Here is a 15,217-nt window from a genome sequence, read left to right as displayed (position 1 = left end):
GTAATACAAATAACGGTGGAGGACATTTCCTGTGTACGCAATGGAGAACAATGAGAAAAACCCATGGTGCAGAGTTTGCTGGAGAACAAATATGGCTCACAGTGCCTGTTCGGAATGGATTTGGGGAAAACTGGTCTCACCGCAGAATGCAAAACCAAAATAACAACGTGTGAGCAGAAGAGGGAACCAGAGTCTCGGTTTTATTTCCTTAATTGCAGTTTAAGTAAATCATTTCCCACAGTTTCTGTTTCTAGAACATTCTTCTTCATCAGCTATCATTTAAATAAGGGGAAAACACTTCATCGTGAAAAAGAAATGAAAAAGACAGATTTTTAGCCCAAGTGTTACATGATCTGAGTAGGACGATGGCAAAAAACTCAAGGAGCATCATCCTGGTCTCAGTGGAGTCACACTCCGGTCTGTGTGGTGTTATCAGTTCGTTAACCATAAAGACATCAATCCCCATCTCCTAGGGAGAAGCCTGGACAACATCTATACAAGGAATTTTAAATCTGAAAAATTATGTCCTAATTGTGGTAATACCGTTTTCATTTAGAGTAACCCTTTGGAAAAAGAATTTACATGCTACCCAAAGGCACTATTTCACAAACGGTGTGTGATTGAGAAAAGAAAAAGAGAATAAATCTATAGTGAAGGTGAGAGACACAATAAAGAGTATTGAAAGGACATCACTAAGTCTTAAGGACATTCTAAAAATGGCACTTTTCACATTGGTATAAAATGAAAGTGCTTTAAGCTGAAATCTTTATTGTTTTTTTTTAAAGCTGATCTTTAGTCCCCTGAAAATAGGGGGTTATCATGAGACCATGAATACACCTAACCATAGGAGCCATAAGGAGTGGGTGTCACTAACTGCTTTGCCTGTGTTTACTTATTTACTTTTGTGTTTCTAATGTGATAGTCTTGCGTTCTCTGTGTGTCATTGGTGAGGTTTGCTCTTCAGTTCTTACCAGAAAGGTATAGCGCATTGAAAATAGCTGGTAGACACAGAAAGCACAAATATACAGTAAGTTTAAACACTGATTGTACTAAATGCAACAATTCAAAGAAGCAAACAAAACACAAATGGTAACACAATAAAACTGTATTACATTTGTGCTTCAGATATTACAATACATTATATACAATAGTCCAAAATAAACATCTCATGCCAAGTGACACAAAAACGAATAGCAAGCAAAAAAATCCAGCAATATATACATTACTTTCCTTTCTTTAATAATGGACATTCAACTCTTGAACTGGGGCAATTTTACTACATACAGATGCAGTCCGCCTTTTCTTCCATATGGCCGGCCATCCTGCTGTCCTACCACTACCCTATTCAGTAGGTTCCTGTGTCAATTCTTATATACAGGTGAGCAAAAAAGATAAAGGGATGTAGTGCTTTGTGTTGTTGGGGTGATGCCGACGGATCAGCGGACCTGGGGTGCGTAACCTTCTTTCATCAGGCCTTCCTCGTAGTCTGTCTGGCAGAGGATCATGTTATTCTTTAAGAAGAATTTGTCTCCGACACAAAATCTGAAAGCATGAAAACATAAAGTGTGTTAGGACTCCTGAAATCTGAAGTCTTAGGAAGTTACTTTCATAGTAAAAGTTAAAACTGTGTTGTTTCATATATTAAAGCTTGCATACAGCCTTTCAAACTCCCCTTATAAACAGCATAGGAGCAGCAAGGTCAGCATTTGGGACACCAATGGTGAAATTCCTTATTTCTTTTCTTTTCTCTTTTCCTTTTCCTTGCCACTTTGGCAAGGAGAAAATATTTGATCTATATACATCCTCACCAAAGTAAAATTAAATATGATATCAGTTCTTACTAGTCATGATCATGAACGGTTATATACTGGTCCTTTGTCCAGTTAATACAAACCACAAAAAGCACTACAGTGAACCAAGGGATTAGGAAATCGTCCAGTTTAAAATTTTCCATTCCAGGCATCCTTGAATTCTGTTATTAAAATCTGACTAAATCATAGCAATTTGTAAGTGCCTACTGTCCAATGCAAAGTGCCCAGGAGCTATTTTCCTCCATGGCAAATTCCCCAGCTATGAAATAGTAGATGTTACTTCCTAGAATGCTTCCTGTTAAGGCAGAGCAGCCTGGAAGAACTTTCTCATGTGGATGTGATAAATAAAACCAGCTCCCAGCAGTTAATTATGCATTTTAGTTTATGAAGTATTGTTTAAAGTGCGAGACTCTAGTATTTTTAATAAGCATTCTTTTTATATAGTTTCTCAGTGGGTGATACTATGAACACAATCCAGGTCAAAAGTAAATGTCGTGCTGTTTCCAGTACATTTAACAATAAAGTAACTCTGGGGAGATCTGTATATGTTATATATATACACATATATACATACATATATATGCATATATACATATATACATACATACATTACATATATGTATATAAACTTAATTGTAACAACTTAAAGTTCAAAGAGCAGTGTTTGGTAGAGTTGACTGAAAACAACTCTGTAATTACACAGGCTGACCTCTGTGACCTTTGGTGGTGGTCATTCTTTATCAGATAGTCAATTCAGAGTGATGCTCAGGCAGAAATCTTAGTGCTTGGATTAAACTGGGAAGTGAAGGCCACCCTCTAATGCTCTGCAAAGTTGAAGGTTTAAATGAGGGGCACTTGGGCTGATTTACATTTGCAAAGATTGGAATTCTAGACAAACAGTGAATCTATTTATTTTCCATCCAGGCAGCTTTGGAAATTTATCCTTACACTAGCTAAGTAGATAGAGGGGAAAATAGTGTAATAAAAAAAGTAGATTGAAAAGAATTAGCTCTCCTCTTAAAGGAAAATTGCCCTGTTTATTTGTGGGGTTTACTTTTTCCCTAGGATTACTGCCTACTGCTGATGTTGGTTTAAAGTAGAGGCTCAGCTCTGGTCTGGAAATCCTGGATTTGTTTGCTGCTGCATCTACTGGACAAGATGCACATTTAAGTTTGGGACTTTGAGTATATTTTTCTCTTTTGCTAGCTCTAGGCTGTATGCTTTAAATATTGCATTTAAACAGTGATGCTTAATATATCAGTTTACATAGCTAGCATGACCATGAAGATATATTGGATAAATAGAAATATTCTTTTATTTGGACAACCCTTGGGAACCCAAATTTGACTTTTATCTTTTATGGAAAATTAAGTGAAACAGCAATAAAGTCATGTTTAATGAGTGCTCAAGACAATCCGTTTATATTACTGCTGAAATTACTTTCAACTCATTAATAATATAATATCATATCTGAATAAATACATTCAGTAATGCACTCCTGTCTTCTTGCTGTTATAGAGCTGGTTTTCCTACAGTGCAAATGATCTGAAGAAATTTTCAATGTTCATTGTCTTTAACTTTGTTTAATTTCTTATCAGGAACGTAAATTCTATTAGTCGTCATATACAAAGACGGGATTCTATCTTCCCATCCTGCCCTGTGGTATCCTGTAATTTGTGGCTCAGAGTCCTTAAAGACAGAATATTTTATTTTGTAGGTGAGTAAGATCAAGGTTGCCACAGTGAGTTGTCATCTGGAAGCAGTAGTCCTGGGGACCTGGATTCATGCTCTGCTTTGGTCACACATGTGATGATGGCATGGGTGCATGCCACTCTTTCCCTACTTAAGTTCTCTGTAGGAGAGATGAAGACACAGTATCCAACTATAGGGCACTACCATGAAAAGCCCAGGGAAAACAGGCAAACAAGCTGCCATGGATACGGTCCAGATTCCAGCCTTCCCCTGGTGGCAAAGACTAAGCCTCCCCTTTTGATCATGGGACTTGATCAGACTTGTTTCTCACATTCAGCCTAGTCGGTCAGCGAGCATTTAATTTCTGTACTGTTATTTATCGAATTTTTCATGTCTACATATTTGACTATATGTACATGTTTGCATGTATGTACACTTGTATGACTTTCTGGGCTCTTACCAGAATGTCAAAAGACCTGTCTGGGTTTGCACAACCTAAGGAAATGTGGTGGAGAACTGGAGATGTTTCAGTTCTTTGTCAGCCCCTGGTTTGTTTTCTCACCCAGGTCAGGACGATGTAAAGAGTGAATCTAAGTTTATTAGTCTTTGTCTTCTTAAAATAAAGTCTCACCATGTTGTTTAGACTAGCCTGCAATTCACTGTGAAGCCCACACTGGCCTCGAAGTTTAGCAACCATCATGCCTCAGACTCCTGAATGCTGCCGTTGCAGGAATGAATTGCCACACCCAGACCCACAGTCTTTGCATTACTGTATTCTCTTGTGCATTTTACATAAGTCTAATTACCATTTGATGAGGTGGATGCCACACGTACCATTGACTAGTACAGAGAGAGAGAGACAGAGAGAAATAGATACAATATCTAAAAGTGAGAGAAAATATATCAACAGAGTGAAACAGTCCTTTCTAAAAGGTTTTATAACTAACATATTAACAACTGGGTAAAGTCTTTTGTGGACATGTCGACCTATATGTAAAGGTAAAGATGATATAGAACACAGGTTAAAGGTATCACAGTCACACCTGACTTACAAAACAGTGTAAACAATGTTTACTGCTGTGGTTAGGAGTAGACCATAGCTGTTCAATTGAGGTCATTCTTGTCCCTAAAAATGTCCCATACAGGGGCTGGGGACAGGGTAAAATGCTTTCCACACAAGAATAAAGATCTTCGTTCAGTACCCAGCATGCAGATAAATGGCCTGGCATGCCTGTGCTTACATATAAGCCTAGAACTGGGGAGGCTGAAACAGGACGATCCTGGAGGTGCTGATCAGTTGTTTTAACGAAATGGATGAGCTTGAGGTTCAGTGAGAGACTGTCTAAAACAATAAAGCAGAGAGGCTACTACTATAGAAGACACCTAGTGAGTCTTTGGCCTCCACATACACACTCACCTGTACACCCATCCACACAGCTGTGTTCATGTATACAACATGTGGGAGCATATGTGTACTTACATGCAAACATGTACATATGCTCAGATGTGTAGACATGAAGCAATTAGACAAATCACAGTGTAGGTATTAAATGCTCAACAAAATAAGGAATAACTTAAATTTTATAACTTATTTCCAACATCATATAACCTGCTTTTTATGAGATTTAACATTTGTAAAAAAAAAAACATTTTGAATATGGTGATGGCTGAAGAAAGCTTTAAGTGTATTTAAGAGGCCAGCCTAAACCTCGGGAATGCCCTCTTATCATCTTTCTTGTAATGCAGTCTTAAATGCTTGTGGAATGATCATTCTATTAGTTTTATCTTCATTTGAAACTTACTAATGAAAGAAAGGATGCCAATTAGGTTATTAACTCATCTAATATTCTTATGTGGAAATTAAGAATGCAGCTAGTTTCCAGCAGAGGACACGTCTAGCTGACTTCAGAGAGTTTTTGAGTCCTGAGAAGAGTAAGAATGAAGTATAAATAATAAACCTCTGCTCTAAAATAGGGGGCGTAGAGCAATTTCTCCTTTTATATTTCTTACTGATTCTTTAAAAGTTCAATAAAGTGATTTTAAGTGTTTTCAACACTGTTGGTGTCCCCTTACGTCCTTCTCAAGCCTCCCACCTCTTCCAGTTAGAGCAGGTTTATCAAAACCCTGTTCTAAGATGCCTCCATTTGTAATATGCATTTGAAGAAGCGAGAACATTAACTTAGTTGTCTTATTTCCCTAAGGTCAGTGATGTATAATTATAACTAATTTCTGTTTTTATAATGTTTAAAAAAAAGAGGAAATTTGGTATGTATTCCCAACATATCTACTTTCTCACTCAGCATTCATAGCCACTAAAGGACGGAGTACTCCATACTGCAATATTCAGCAAGAGGTGTCTGCCAGTCCCAACACTCGTGAACAAATTTCCTGTCTCTTCCCCATTGGCAGTCCAATTGTCATTGCATATCTCACCCCTTACAATCCCTTCAGCACCAAGGAACACTATCCCCTATCCTGAATCCTGCTATAAATTATTCAAAATCAACTTTACCTTAGTCCCGCAGGATCTATTTATACTTAAATATTCTTTGTCATAAAACAGAATGCTCTTCTGACGTCAGCTGCCATTTCAAATTAATATATTTCAAAATCTTCCCTCTGTGTGTGTGAGTGTGTGTGCGCGTGCGTGCACACGCGCATGTGGTGTTCTTGTAGGTGCACATGGACGTTTATGAGCACAGAGGGCAGCAATCAGCTTCTACTGTACTCTTCTAGAGGCATCCACCAATCTTTTTGAGACAGAGTCTCTCACTGAGACAGGAGACTGACTGATTTGGCTAGGCTGACTCTCCAGGGAGTCCAAGGCATCTGCCTATGTCCATCTTCCCAGCTCTGAGATTACAGGTAGTTGTCACCATACTGGTTTTGTTGTTTTGTTATATTATGTGGCTTTTGAACCCGAAATGCAGGCCCTCATGCCCACCAGGCAAGCATTTTACCAACTGAGTCCTGTCCCCAGTCCTACCAGGACCATAGGACTTATTCCTGTATACTAAACATGTCAGTCAGCTCCAAGGTGCTTCCCTGAACTTGAAAAAATGGATGCCTCTTCTCCCAGCATGTAGACCTAAGTCTAATTAAGCTTTACTGCAAGTCTCTGATATCTTGTCTCCCCCAGAGTGCTGAATGCATTGAGTTTGTTAAAGAAACTAGATTTTATTCACCTCTGCTTCCACAGGGCCTCGCACTGCTTCAGCCCTTAAAATAGAAAGCAAATGTTGAGCCAGAAATCGGCTCCAAGGGTCAATGTGTTTGCCACCAAGCCTTGTAACCTGAGTTTGATTCTCAGAATCCTCAGGGTAGAAGAGAGGAGAGAATCAACTCCCACAAGTTATCTTCTGACCTCTAAACATGCACCGTGGTATAAGCATGCACACATACTAGAAAATTAATATATGTAAAATGTATCTTAAATTAAATACCACAAAGAAAGGAAAAGGAAATATCAAGCAGACTGTTTTATTCCCTTATGTTCCAAGGTCATTGTATTATGGAATAATCTTTTTGGACACTGTGAATATGTGTCACTCTGATTGATTTAATAAAAGGTTGAATGACCAATAGCTAGGCAGGATTTGGGGGGCAGAAAGAATGTTCAGAAGAAGGGTAGAGCCATGAGGAGACACCAATTTTATTGCCTACTCTAGAGGCTAAAAGTATCATCTACATAATGGTCATTTTTGGTATTAAATGAGATTGTTATGCTTAAATATGTGTGATTTGGATTCCTCTTTGTATACTATAAATATGTTTTATTACCATTGGTTAATAAAGAAGCTGTTTCACCCAGTGGCTTAGCAGAGTAAAGCCTGGCAGGAAATCAGAACAGAGAGAGAGAGAGAGAGAGAGAGAGAGAGAGAGAGAGAGAGAGAGAGAGAGAGTAGATCGAGTCAAAGAGATGCCATGTAGCTGCTGAAAGAGAAGGGCCCAGAAACTATCTCGTAAGCCACAGCCTTGTGGCAATACACAGATTAATAGAAATGGGTTAATTCAAGATATAAGAGCTAGCTACAAATATGCCTGAGACATTAGCTGAACAATGTTGTGATTAATATAGTTTCTGTGTGATTATTTGGGTCTGGGTGGCCGGAATATGAAAGAGCAGTCTCTTTCTTCTCTCTCTCTCTCTCTCTCTCTCTCTCTCTCTCTCTCTCTCTCACACACACACACACACACACACACACGTATGTATGTATGTATGTATGTATAAATCAATGAAACAAAGTATAATCTTAAAAAACACAAATTTAATTTATATTTGCATTTCAAATTAATATATTCCAAAATCTGTGTGTGTGTGTGTGTGTGTGTGTGTGTGTGTGTGTGGTACAGAGTAAGCAGCATGGGCTTTACAAAGTAAAGGTAACCAAGTCATGTAAAAACAAGGTAGGTTATAAGATACGGGTTAATTTAAGTTAAAAAGAATTAGTTAGAAACAAGCCTAAGCTATCAACTGAGCTTTCACAATTAATAAGAAATCTGTGTGTCAAAATTTGGTAGTTTGCTGGAGGGACAGGGACAAACTAGATACATCATTATTTAGTTTTCTGTGGAGGAACTTTTCAGAGATTTTTTTTTCAATTCCAAATGAAAATTAAATTATCATAAAATAAGTTCCAGAAAGATCTTCCCCAGTTTCCTTACTTTTTAAAGGGAGATATTTTGGTAGTTAAAATACAGGACCTAAAGTTTTGCTAGAAAAGACATAGCCCTGCACATACTGTCATTACTGCTTTCTGTCTCTCTGTGTGGTGTATGCACATGGATATTCATGCATGTACATGTGTTCATGTGCGTATATATTATGTTGTATATGTGCAGAGGTGTTCATTTACTGATGTACAAATATATATGGAGGCCAGAAGAAGACACTGGGTTTCCTCCAGTACACGCTTCCTTATTTATTATTGCTATTATCAAGAAATCCTTGGAATATTATGACGAGGGAGGGGGACTTGATTGGGGGAGGGGAAGGGAAAGGGGAGGCGGCGGTGGGGAAAAATATGTAAATATGTGTGCAATAATTTCCTTTGAGGCTACCTGAAATGTAAAGATTTTGAAATAAATTCTTGCGTTTTTTTCAGAAAAAAAATTTGGAAATCATTTTGGTCTTCATACTGAATGTTGTGACAAGGCTTTACAAGGCTTCGTCTGGACGTGGCCACACTGGATATGTCTCCACAGCAACATTCAGTGGAAGAGGGGCATCTCCTACTTTGAGACCCATCTGTATTCAGGGTGACCACGTCTGTGTGCACTGCCTGACTGATGAAGATGAGCTGACTTTCTGCATCGAGGAAGTTTGTCTTGCAAGGACCACAGCAACAAGACAATCACCGATTGCTAATTGTGCATAGCCAGTGCTAAAGATATGCAGCCACTTTACGGCAGGTAATAAATGAAGTGGACATAGAAATGTATTAGGTGCTTTGGTAATGAGGTTGGGATAGTGCTTCGCCACCATAAGAATGCAAGCCATTTTTAGAGTCAAAATTTAGGAGGGCTTGTCTTACTTGACTGAGTTCTACTGAGCAGACAGACTTAATTGTGAATGTAACTTTTTATTTCCATGATGAAATAAAACTGATCTATGATTTGTAAACAGCATTAACCACCTTCAATTACTTTGTATCATAATGGGATTCAGGCTGAGTTTAGCACTTGAACGATGCTTTCATTGTCAGTGCAGGACGCAGATAAAATATGGACGCCTGACCTGGTAGGCAAATGGACATAGGGCATGAACAGTTCCCAGAGTAGAAAAATTTGAAGAGCTACAAGTCAGCAAATAAACACCAATTAAAAATTATAATCAGGTAACAGCTTTTATCTCTGAAGGTGACAAGAATTTCTTTCTAAATAATAAGCTCCAGGTGTTAGTGTGAATATGTGAGATCATGAGGAAACTTGGTGTGGGAAACATAGGACAACTTTTATCAAGATCATTTTTTTATCAAGATCAAGGTCAATATTTACTCTAAGCGTTCAAATCATTGTATTCTTTGACTAACTAATTACACTACTGTGAACTTTCCCTGACACTGATTTGAATATTTGTCTGCTTTATTGATGATATAAAATGGACTATAGAAATGACAAAAGCATCAGACCACACAATGTAGACTTAATACTTGATGATAAAAAGGAATGTAAAATATGTTAAAAAAAATTTTAATGGCCAGAATGAAGATAAATAAATAGTTGAGACTAAATGAAAGAGTTCAAGGGCCATACATTAAGACCCTTCCCTGTTAACTCGATGAACATGGTATTTTATTAACTCATTCTGTGCATTTGTATCATAGTCAGTACACTCATCTCTTTAACTCCTCCCAGACACACCCCACCTTCCCAACTCCTTCCCACCTTCAAGACTTATTTCTCTTACTACTACGACAACTGTGACTACTACTATTCACATGTTGTAATAAGAGCAGCAGGCTGCGTCCCGCCACCTGGCTACCTTTACCCAAAATAATTACATGGAAACTGTATTCTTTTAAACACTGCCTGGCCCATTAGTTCCAGCCTCTTATTGGCTAGCTCTTATATATTGATCTTACCCATTTCTAATATTCTGTGTAGCACCACAAACTGGCTTACCAGGAAAGATCATAACCTGCGTCTGTCTGGAGTGGGAGAACCATGGCGACTGCCCTGACTCAGTTTCTTTCTCCCAGCATTCTGTTCTGTCTACTCTGCCTACCTAATTTTCCGTCCTATCAGAGGCCAAGCAGTTTCTTTATTACTTAACCAATGAAACAACAGATAGAAAGATGACCCTCCTCCATCATTAACAGACAACAGTCACACCATATCCTGCAGGCTTACATATAACTGGATCTTCCTGCCTCCACTTCCTGAGTGATGAGATTACAGGAAGTTACCATCATGTGGAAGAGTCCTCTTCCTATTTTTTAATCTGACTAAATATCAGTATAATACATAGAAGTTATGCATAATGTGTCACACATCCATAGAGAAAAATCATGAGTGACTATATGCTAGAATATAATTTTTTTTAGAATAGTAAAGGTTGGAGTACTTTCTCATTTTAATTTTTTTTTCTAAAAATATGAAAGCTTTTCTTTTTTATTGTTTTTTTTTTTTCGAGACAGGGTTTCTCTGTGGCTTTTGGAGCCTCTCCTGGAACTACCTCTGTAGATCAGGCTGGTCTCGAACTCACAGAGATCCGCCTGCCTCTGCCTCCTGAGTGCTGGGATTAAAGGAGTGCGCCACCATCGCCCGGCTGAAAGCTTTTCTTAAGTAGAACAGTTAACAAGGTGGTTTCTTAAAGACAGCTCTCATTGCTCCTGCCATCACTGAATAAACCTGTCACATGAACATAGGTATTTTACCATTATGGCTAATGGTAAATGTGTGTGCACATATTCACGTGCAAAGAACTGTGTTTTGATGGATGCATGGATATTTGTGTGTGTCCACATTTTTATAAAAGATAACATGTGAACTTCTTAGTTTATTATTGGCTAAGTATCACCTAAAACTGATGTCTTTGATGATATAAAACATTTGTTGGGGAGAATCAAGACACAAGATGGCTCCTGGGTTATTGTCTAGGTAAAACAATAAGTTATATTAGGAAATATTCTCGACATCTAAATTTGGCAAGTAACACTATTTTGTTATATATTTTATAGAAATACTAGGACACTGGGGTATAATTTGGACAGGGAAATTTATAGATAAGGAATGAGCTTTTAAAAATGAATTCAATGCTTGGTAAAAATTATTTTATTTAACCTCTAGACTTTGTAAGGCAAATATCTGATTTTATTTTATTGACACAAAACTGTAGCAGTTTTGAAAGGTTACATAACACACTGAAAAATTACAAAGCCAATAATTTATGGAATATATGATGGGGCCAGAATTTGAATCTGTTTTCAACATAGACATCATATCTTATTATTTCATAGGGCCTCATGAAGAGACTTTGAATAAAACAGGACTTTTCAGAGAAAACGATGGAGGAGGGTCATAGTTATTTGTCTGTTGCTTTCATTGGTTAATTAATAAAGAAACTGCCTAGGCCCATTTGATTGGCCAACCCTTAGGTGGGTGGAGTAAACAGAGCATAATGCTGGGAGAAAGAAGCTGAGTCAGGCAGTCGCCATGATTCTCCCACTCCAGACAGACGCAGGTTAAGATCTTTCCTGGTAAGCCAGCTCGTGGTGCTACACAGAATATTAGAAATGGGCTAGATCAATATGTAAGAGCTAGCCAATAAGAGGCTGGAACTAATGGGCCAGGCAGTGTTTAAAAGAATACAGTTTCTGTGTAATTATTTCGGGGCATAAGCTAGCAGGGCAGGTGGCTGGGTGCCGGGGATACAGACCCGCCGTTCTTATCACTACAAGAAAGTTACATAAAATGAGAATTTAAAGCAAAATTTATTGATGACACACTCTGTGGACATTTTCTTACAGATACTAGATATTCTCGAAACTCCAGCAAGGGTCTTACAATTTGAATACCTCTAGTTTTGATATGCACAGTTTTCTTGTTTTTGTGTTTGTTTGTTTGCTGTTTGAGGGTTTCACTATGTAATTTCAGTTGTCTTTAAACATGACAATTAGACCAGACTCATCTTGAATTTAAAGAAATCTGCATTCCAGTACCTCCAATATACTGAGATTAACTGTGAGCACCAGCATGCCTGACCCTGGTAGGCATATCTACAGTATTCTAAACTTGCCATTACCTGTGGAAAACAGGTTGTAGCCACAGAATAATACCCAATGGAGAGTATAATTTTCAGCAAAGAAAAAGTGATGTGGGAGTGTCATATCAATCTGTTGATTTCATTGGCTGAGCAATAAAGAAACTGCTGGCCCTGATAGGTTAAAAGATAGGTGGGCGGAATAAACAGAATAGAATTCTGGGCGGAAGAGGAAGTGAGTTCAGACTCTGCTCTGCTCCCAGAGACTCAACAGGTCTGCGCTCTGAGGCAGACGCGTGGAGCAGAGACACCATGATGGATGGAGGCTAGAATCTTCCCGGTAAGCGCACCTTGGGGTGCTTACACGCATTATTAGAAATGGGCTAGTCCAGGTGCGAGAATTAGCCTGTAAGGGCTAGAGTTCATGGGCCAAGCAGTTCTTAAATGAATACAGTTTGTGTGTTGTTATTTCGGGCATGAGCTAGCCAAGCGGCCGGGGTGTTGGGGACGCAGCCCCGCCGCTCCTATTTCAACAAAAAAGTGAAGGAGTTATTATACTTTTAGCTGGAAAGAGTTTTGAAATTGGTTAATCATGTGTTACAAATGAGGAAACTGGATTCGGAGAGATGATGCAATTAGCTTAAGAGTGCACAGCCAGTTTGTAGCAGGGCCCAAACTACAACTTAGCTTTCTAAACCTTTGTGCAGTATTCTTTCTTTTGTTGTCTTTCCAATGCTGGTAATTGTTTAATTATTAGCTTCATTTGGTTTCCCCCTCAAGGATATTGGAGGTAGATAAGAGTGTGTAGAGACCACGCTTAGGGTTCCAGAGAAGAAACCAAGAGATGGGGAAGTAATAAAAACAAACTTCTTCTTGTTACCAATTCTTTGCCTCTAAAAGAATCACATAACAAAAAAAGGTTGAGGTGTGGTATGTGTGTGTGTGTGTGTGTGCATGCACATGCATGCGCGCAAATGTGCCTGCCACAGTGCACGTATAGAAGTCAGAGGGCAGATTCTGGTGTCCTTCTTTACCCTCTATTTTGTGATGGATGCTTATTTGCTGGGTGTTCCAGGTTAGTTGGTTCCATAGCTCTGGGGGTTCTTCCATCTCCCCCAACCACCTACATCCATTTGCTATAGAAGGGCTAAATGAGAGAAATAAGCAAAGTTCTAAGCTGTCCATCTGGGCAAGGCTCCTGAACCCAGATCTTCACACTCGTGAGGAAATGTTTTGCTCACCAACCATGTCACTGCCCCCTAAGCAAAGGCATTTTAGACCACCATATTAAAAGATAGCAAAACAATAATAGGAATGAATGCTGGCTTTGAAGTCAGTAGAAGTATTTCTGTGTGCAGTTGTTCTCACAGAACACTGTCTTCTGAAGCTAGGCTAAAGAACTTCTTTTGCAGAGGTTTGTTTCTGGTGTTGGGCACACATTTGCAGAACCCCAGAATGCTGAGATCAATTAGTCTAACAAAGTGGACTGTGATCATGCCCACCTATTAAATCTATACTCAGCCTACTGAGTGGCATCATTTGGGAGGTCAAATTAAATGTACTAAATGTCCTCACCTCTGGTTGCAAAGCTGACAGGCAAAGCAGTCCAGGTGGTACACATTATCCTTGGCACGCATCACCATCTCAAAGGCAGGGATGAGCTTGCTACACGCAGCACAGTTTCCCGTTACACCAAACAGCCTAGAACAATAAACATTTTCTTTTTAAACTTAAGGCAACCTGGGTTTGCAAACTGAGAAACTGCTAATCCATGCTTTGAAGGGATTCATACACAATGCCTTATGATGTTCATAAACGAGTTTTGCCTGAGCTGTATACATATTTTTTCTGAAATATATCCTCCTTTGACCTCTCCAGATGAAAATTATGTACCATTTTAAGAGTAAAGGAAAAGACAAACACATTAGGATGCTTATACATCTGCAAACAAACAGCAGTCAATGTGGCGAATTCACTTAAAAAAACGCTTGCTAGAGTATCAATATAAAAGCAGTATGATCAAACCTTAATGTTACATAGTAGCATTTTAGTGAAAAAGAACCCCATGTATCTGACGCACTCCTCTTTGACATCTAATTACTAAAAGACTTGCCAGTGACATTAAAGAGCACCTATGAACAAGCCATTTAAGTGATTCTAACATACGGAGGTACGTGCACGAGCCGGCCCTATGGCGCAGTTACAGCGGTGATTATGTACTTCAGGTAACACATTACAGCAAATGAGGCTATGAGCTATACATAGCCAGATCTGGAGCTGTCAAAATACACTATCAGAATAATGTGAGAAAATGCACACACATGCGTATATGTACGCATATATATCTTATTTGCTGAAGATTCCTAGAAATTGTTATTGGGATGACTTGGAAAACAGTACCAGAGGGTTTTTAACATAGTACAAGCGATGAAGTAGATTTTTTTTTCTATCTGCATTGGCCGTATTTAAGCAAGTTTCTTTAAAGTTGTTAATGGCAATGAGAAGCTATCACGAATAATATTTTGTGCACAGTGGTTAAGGCATTTTTTAAAACCAGGGAATGAGCTCAGAGAAAAACAGCCCATCTGCCAGCTTTCTTCTTTCTCCAGCATCAGGCTGACGGGAGAAAAAATATAATGGTTCTCATGGGAAAGACAAAATTAAAAGCAGTTCGAAACTAATGAATTCAAAGGTGTTATGGAGAAAGCTTGTTTTGGTCATAAAAAAAAGCACTTTCCAAAAGTCGTAGCCTTTCATGTTAGTGAATTTTAGGATTATGCACAAACATGCCTGAATCTCATTTCTCTCTCTAAACTCCAAAGGTCCTCGCTTAAGGTGAGCATATTCATTTTTCAATCTATAACCATTTCCTGTTATGGAACTAATAATGATCCGTGGACAGGGTTGTCACAGCAATGCCCAAGAGTCTGACAAAATGTGGCACAGATCTCCATGCTCCTGTTTTTGTGAGGTTGTTTCTTCAAAACTACAGGCCTCTTGAGGATAAAAA

At 38.6% G+C, this 15,217-nt stretch overlaps 1 protein-coding gene and 1 long non-coding RNA gene across 2 annotated transcripts in view; one reads left to right on the top strand and one right to left on the bottom strand.

Moving 5' to 3' along the window:
- Positions 1–246: 246 nt before the first annotated feature.
- The window catches only part of Lmo3 (LIM domain only 3), a 59,786-nt gene continuing 44,815 nt past the window's right edge, over positions 247–15,217 (bottom strand). The window contains exons 3-4 of the mRNA XM_050135228.1: positions 13,783–13,908; positions 247–1,542 (exon numbers count right to left, since the gene is read on the bottom strand). Of these exons, the coding sequence (XP_049991185.1) occupies positions 1,437–1,542; positions 13,783–13,908 (232 nt within the window). The 3' untranslated portion in view covers positions 247–1,436. The remainder of the gene's footprint in view (positions 1,543–13,782; positions 13,909–15,217) is intronic.
- LOC126497301 (uncharacterized) overlaps positions 11,660–15,217 on the top strand; it is a 26,041-nt gene continuing 22,483 nt past the window's right edge. Inside the window, exon 1 of the long non-coding RNA XR_007590572.1 lies at positions 11,660–11,704. This is a non-coding gene — a long non-coding RNA (uncharacterized lncRNA). The remainder of the gene's footprint in view (positions 11,705–15,217) is intronic.

This window comes from Alexandromys fortis, unplaced genomic scaffold, assembly GCF_014885135.2.
Source record: "Alexandromys fortis isolate MF-2015 unplaced genomic scaffold, M_Fortis_MF-2015_v1.1 scaffold_21, whole genome shotgun sequence".
Lineage (NCBI taxonomy): Eukaryota > Metazoa > Chordata > Mammalia > Rodentia > Cricetidae > Alexandromys > Alexandromys fortis.
The sequence above is the reverse complement of the archived record's forward strand: the minus strand, read 5'-3'. Positions and strand labels throughout refer to the sequence as shown.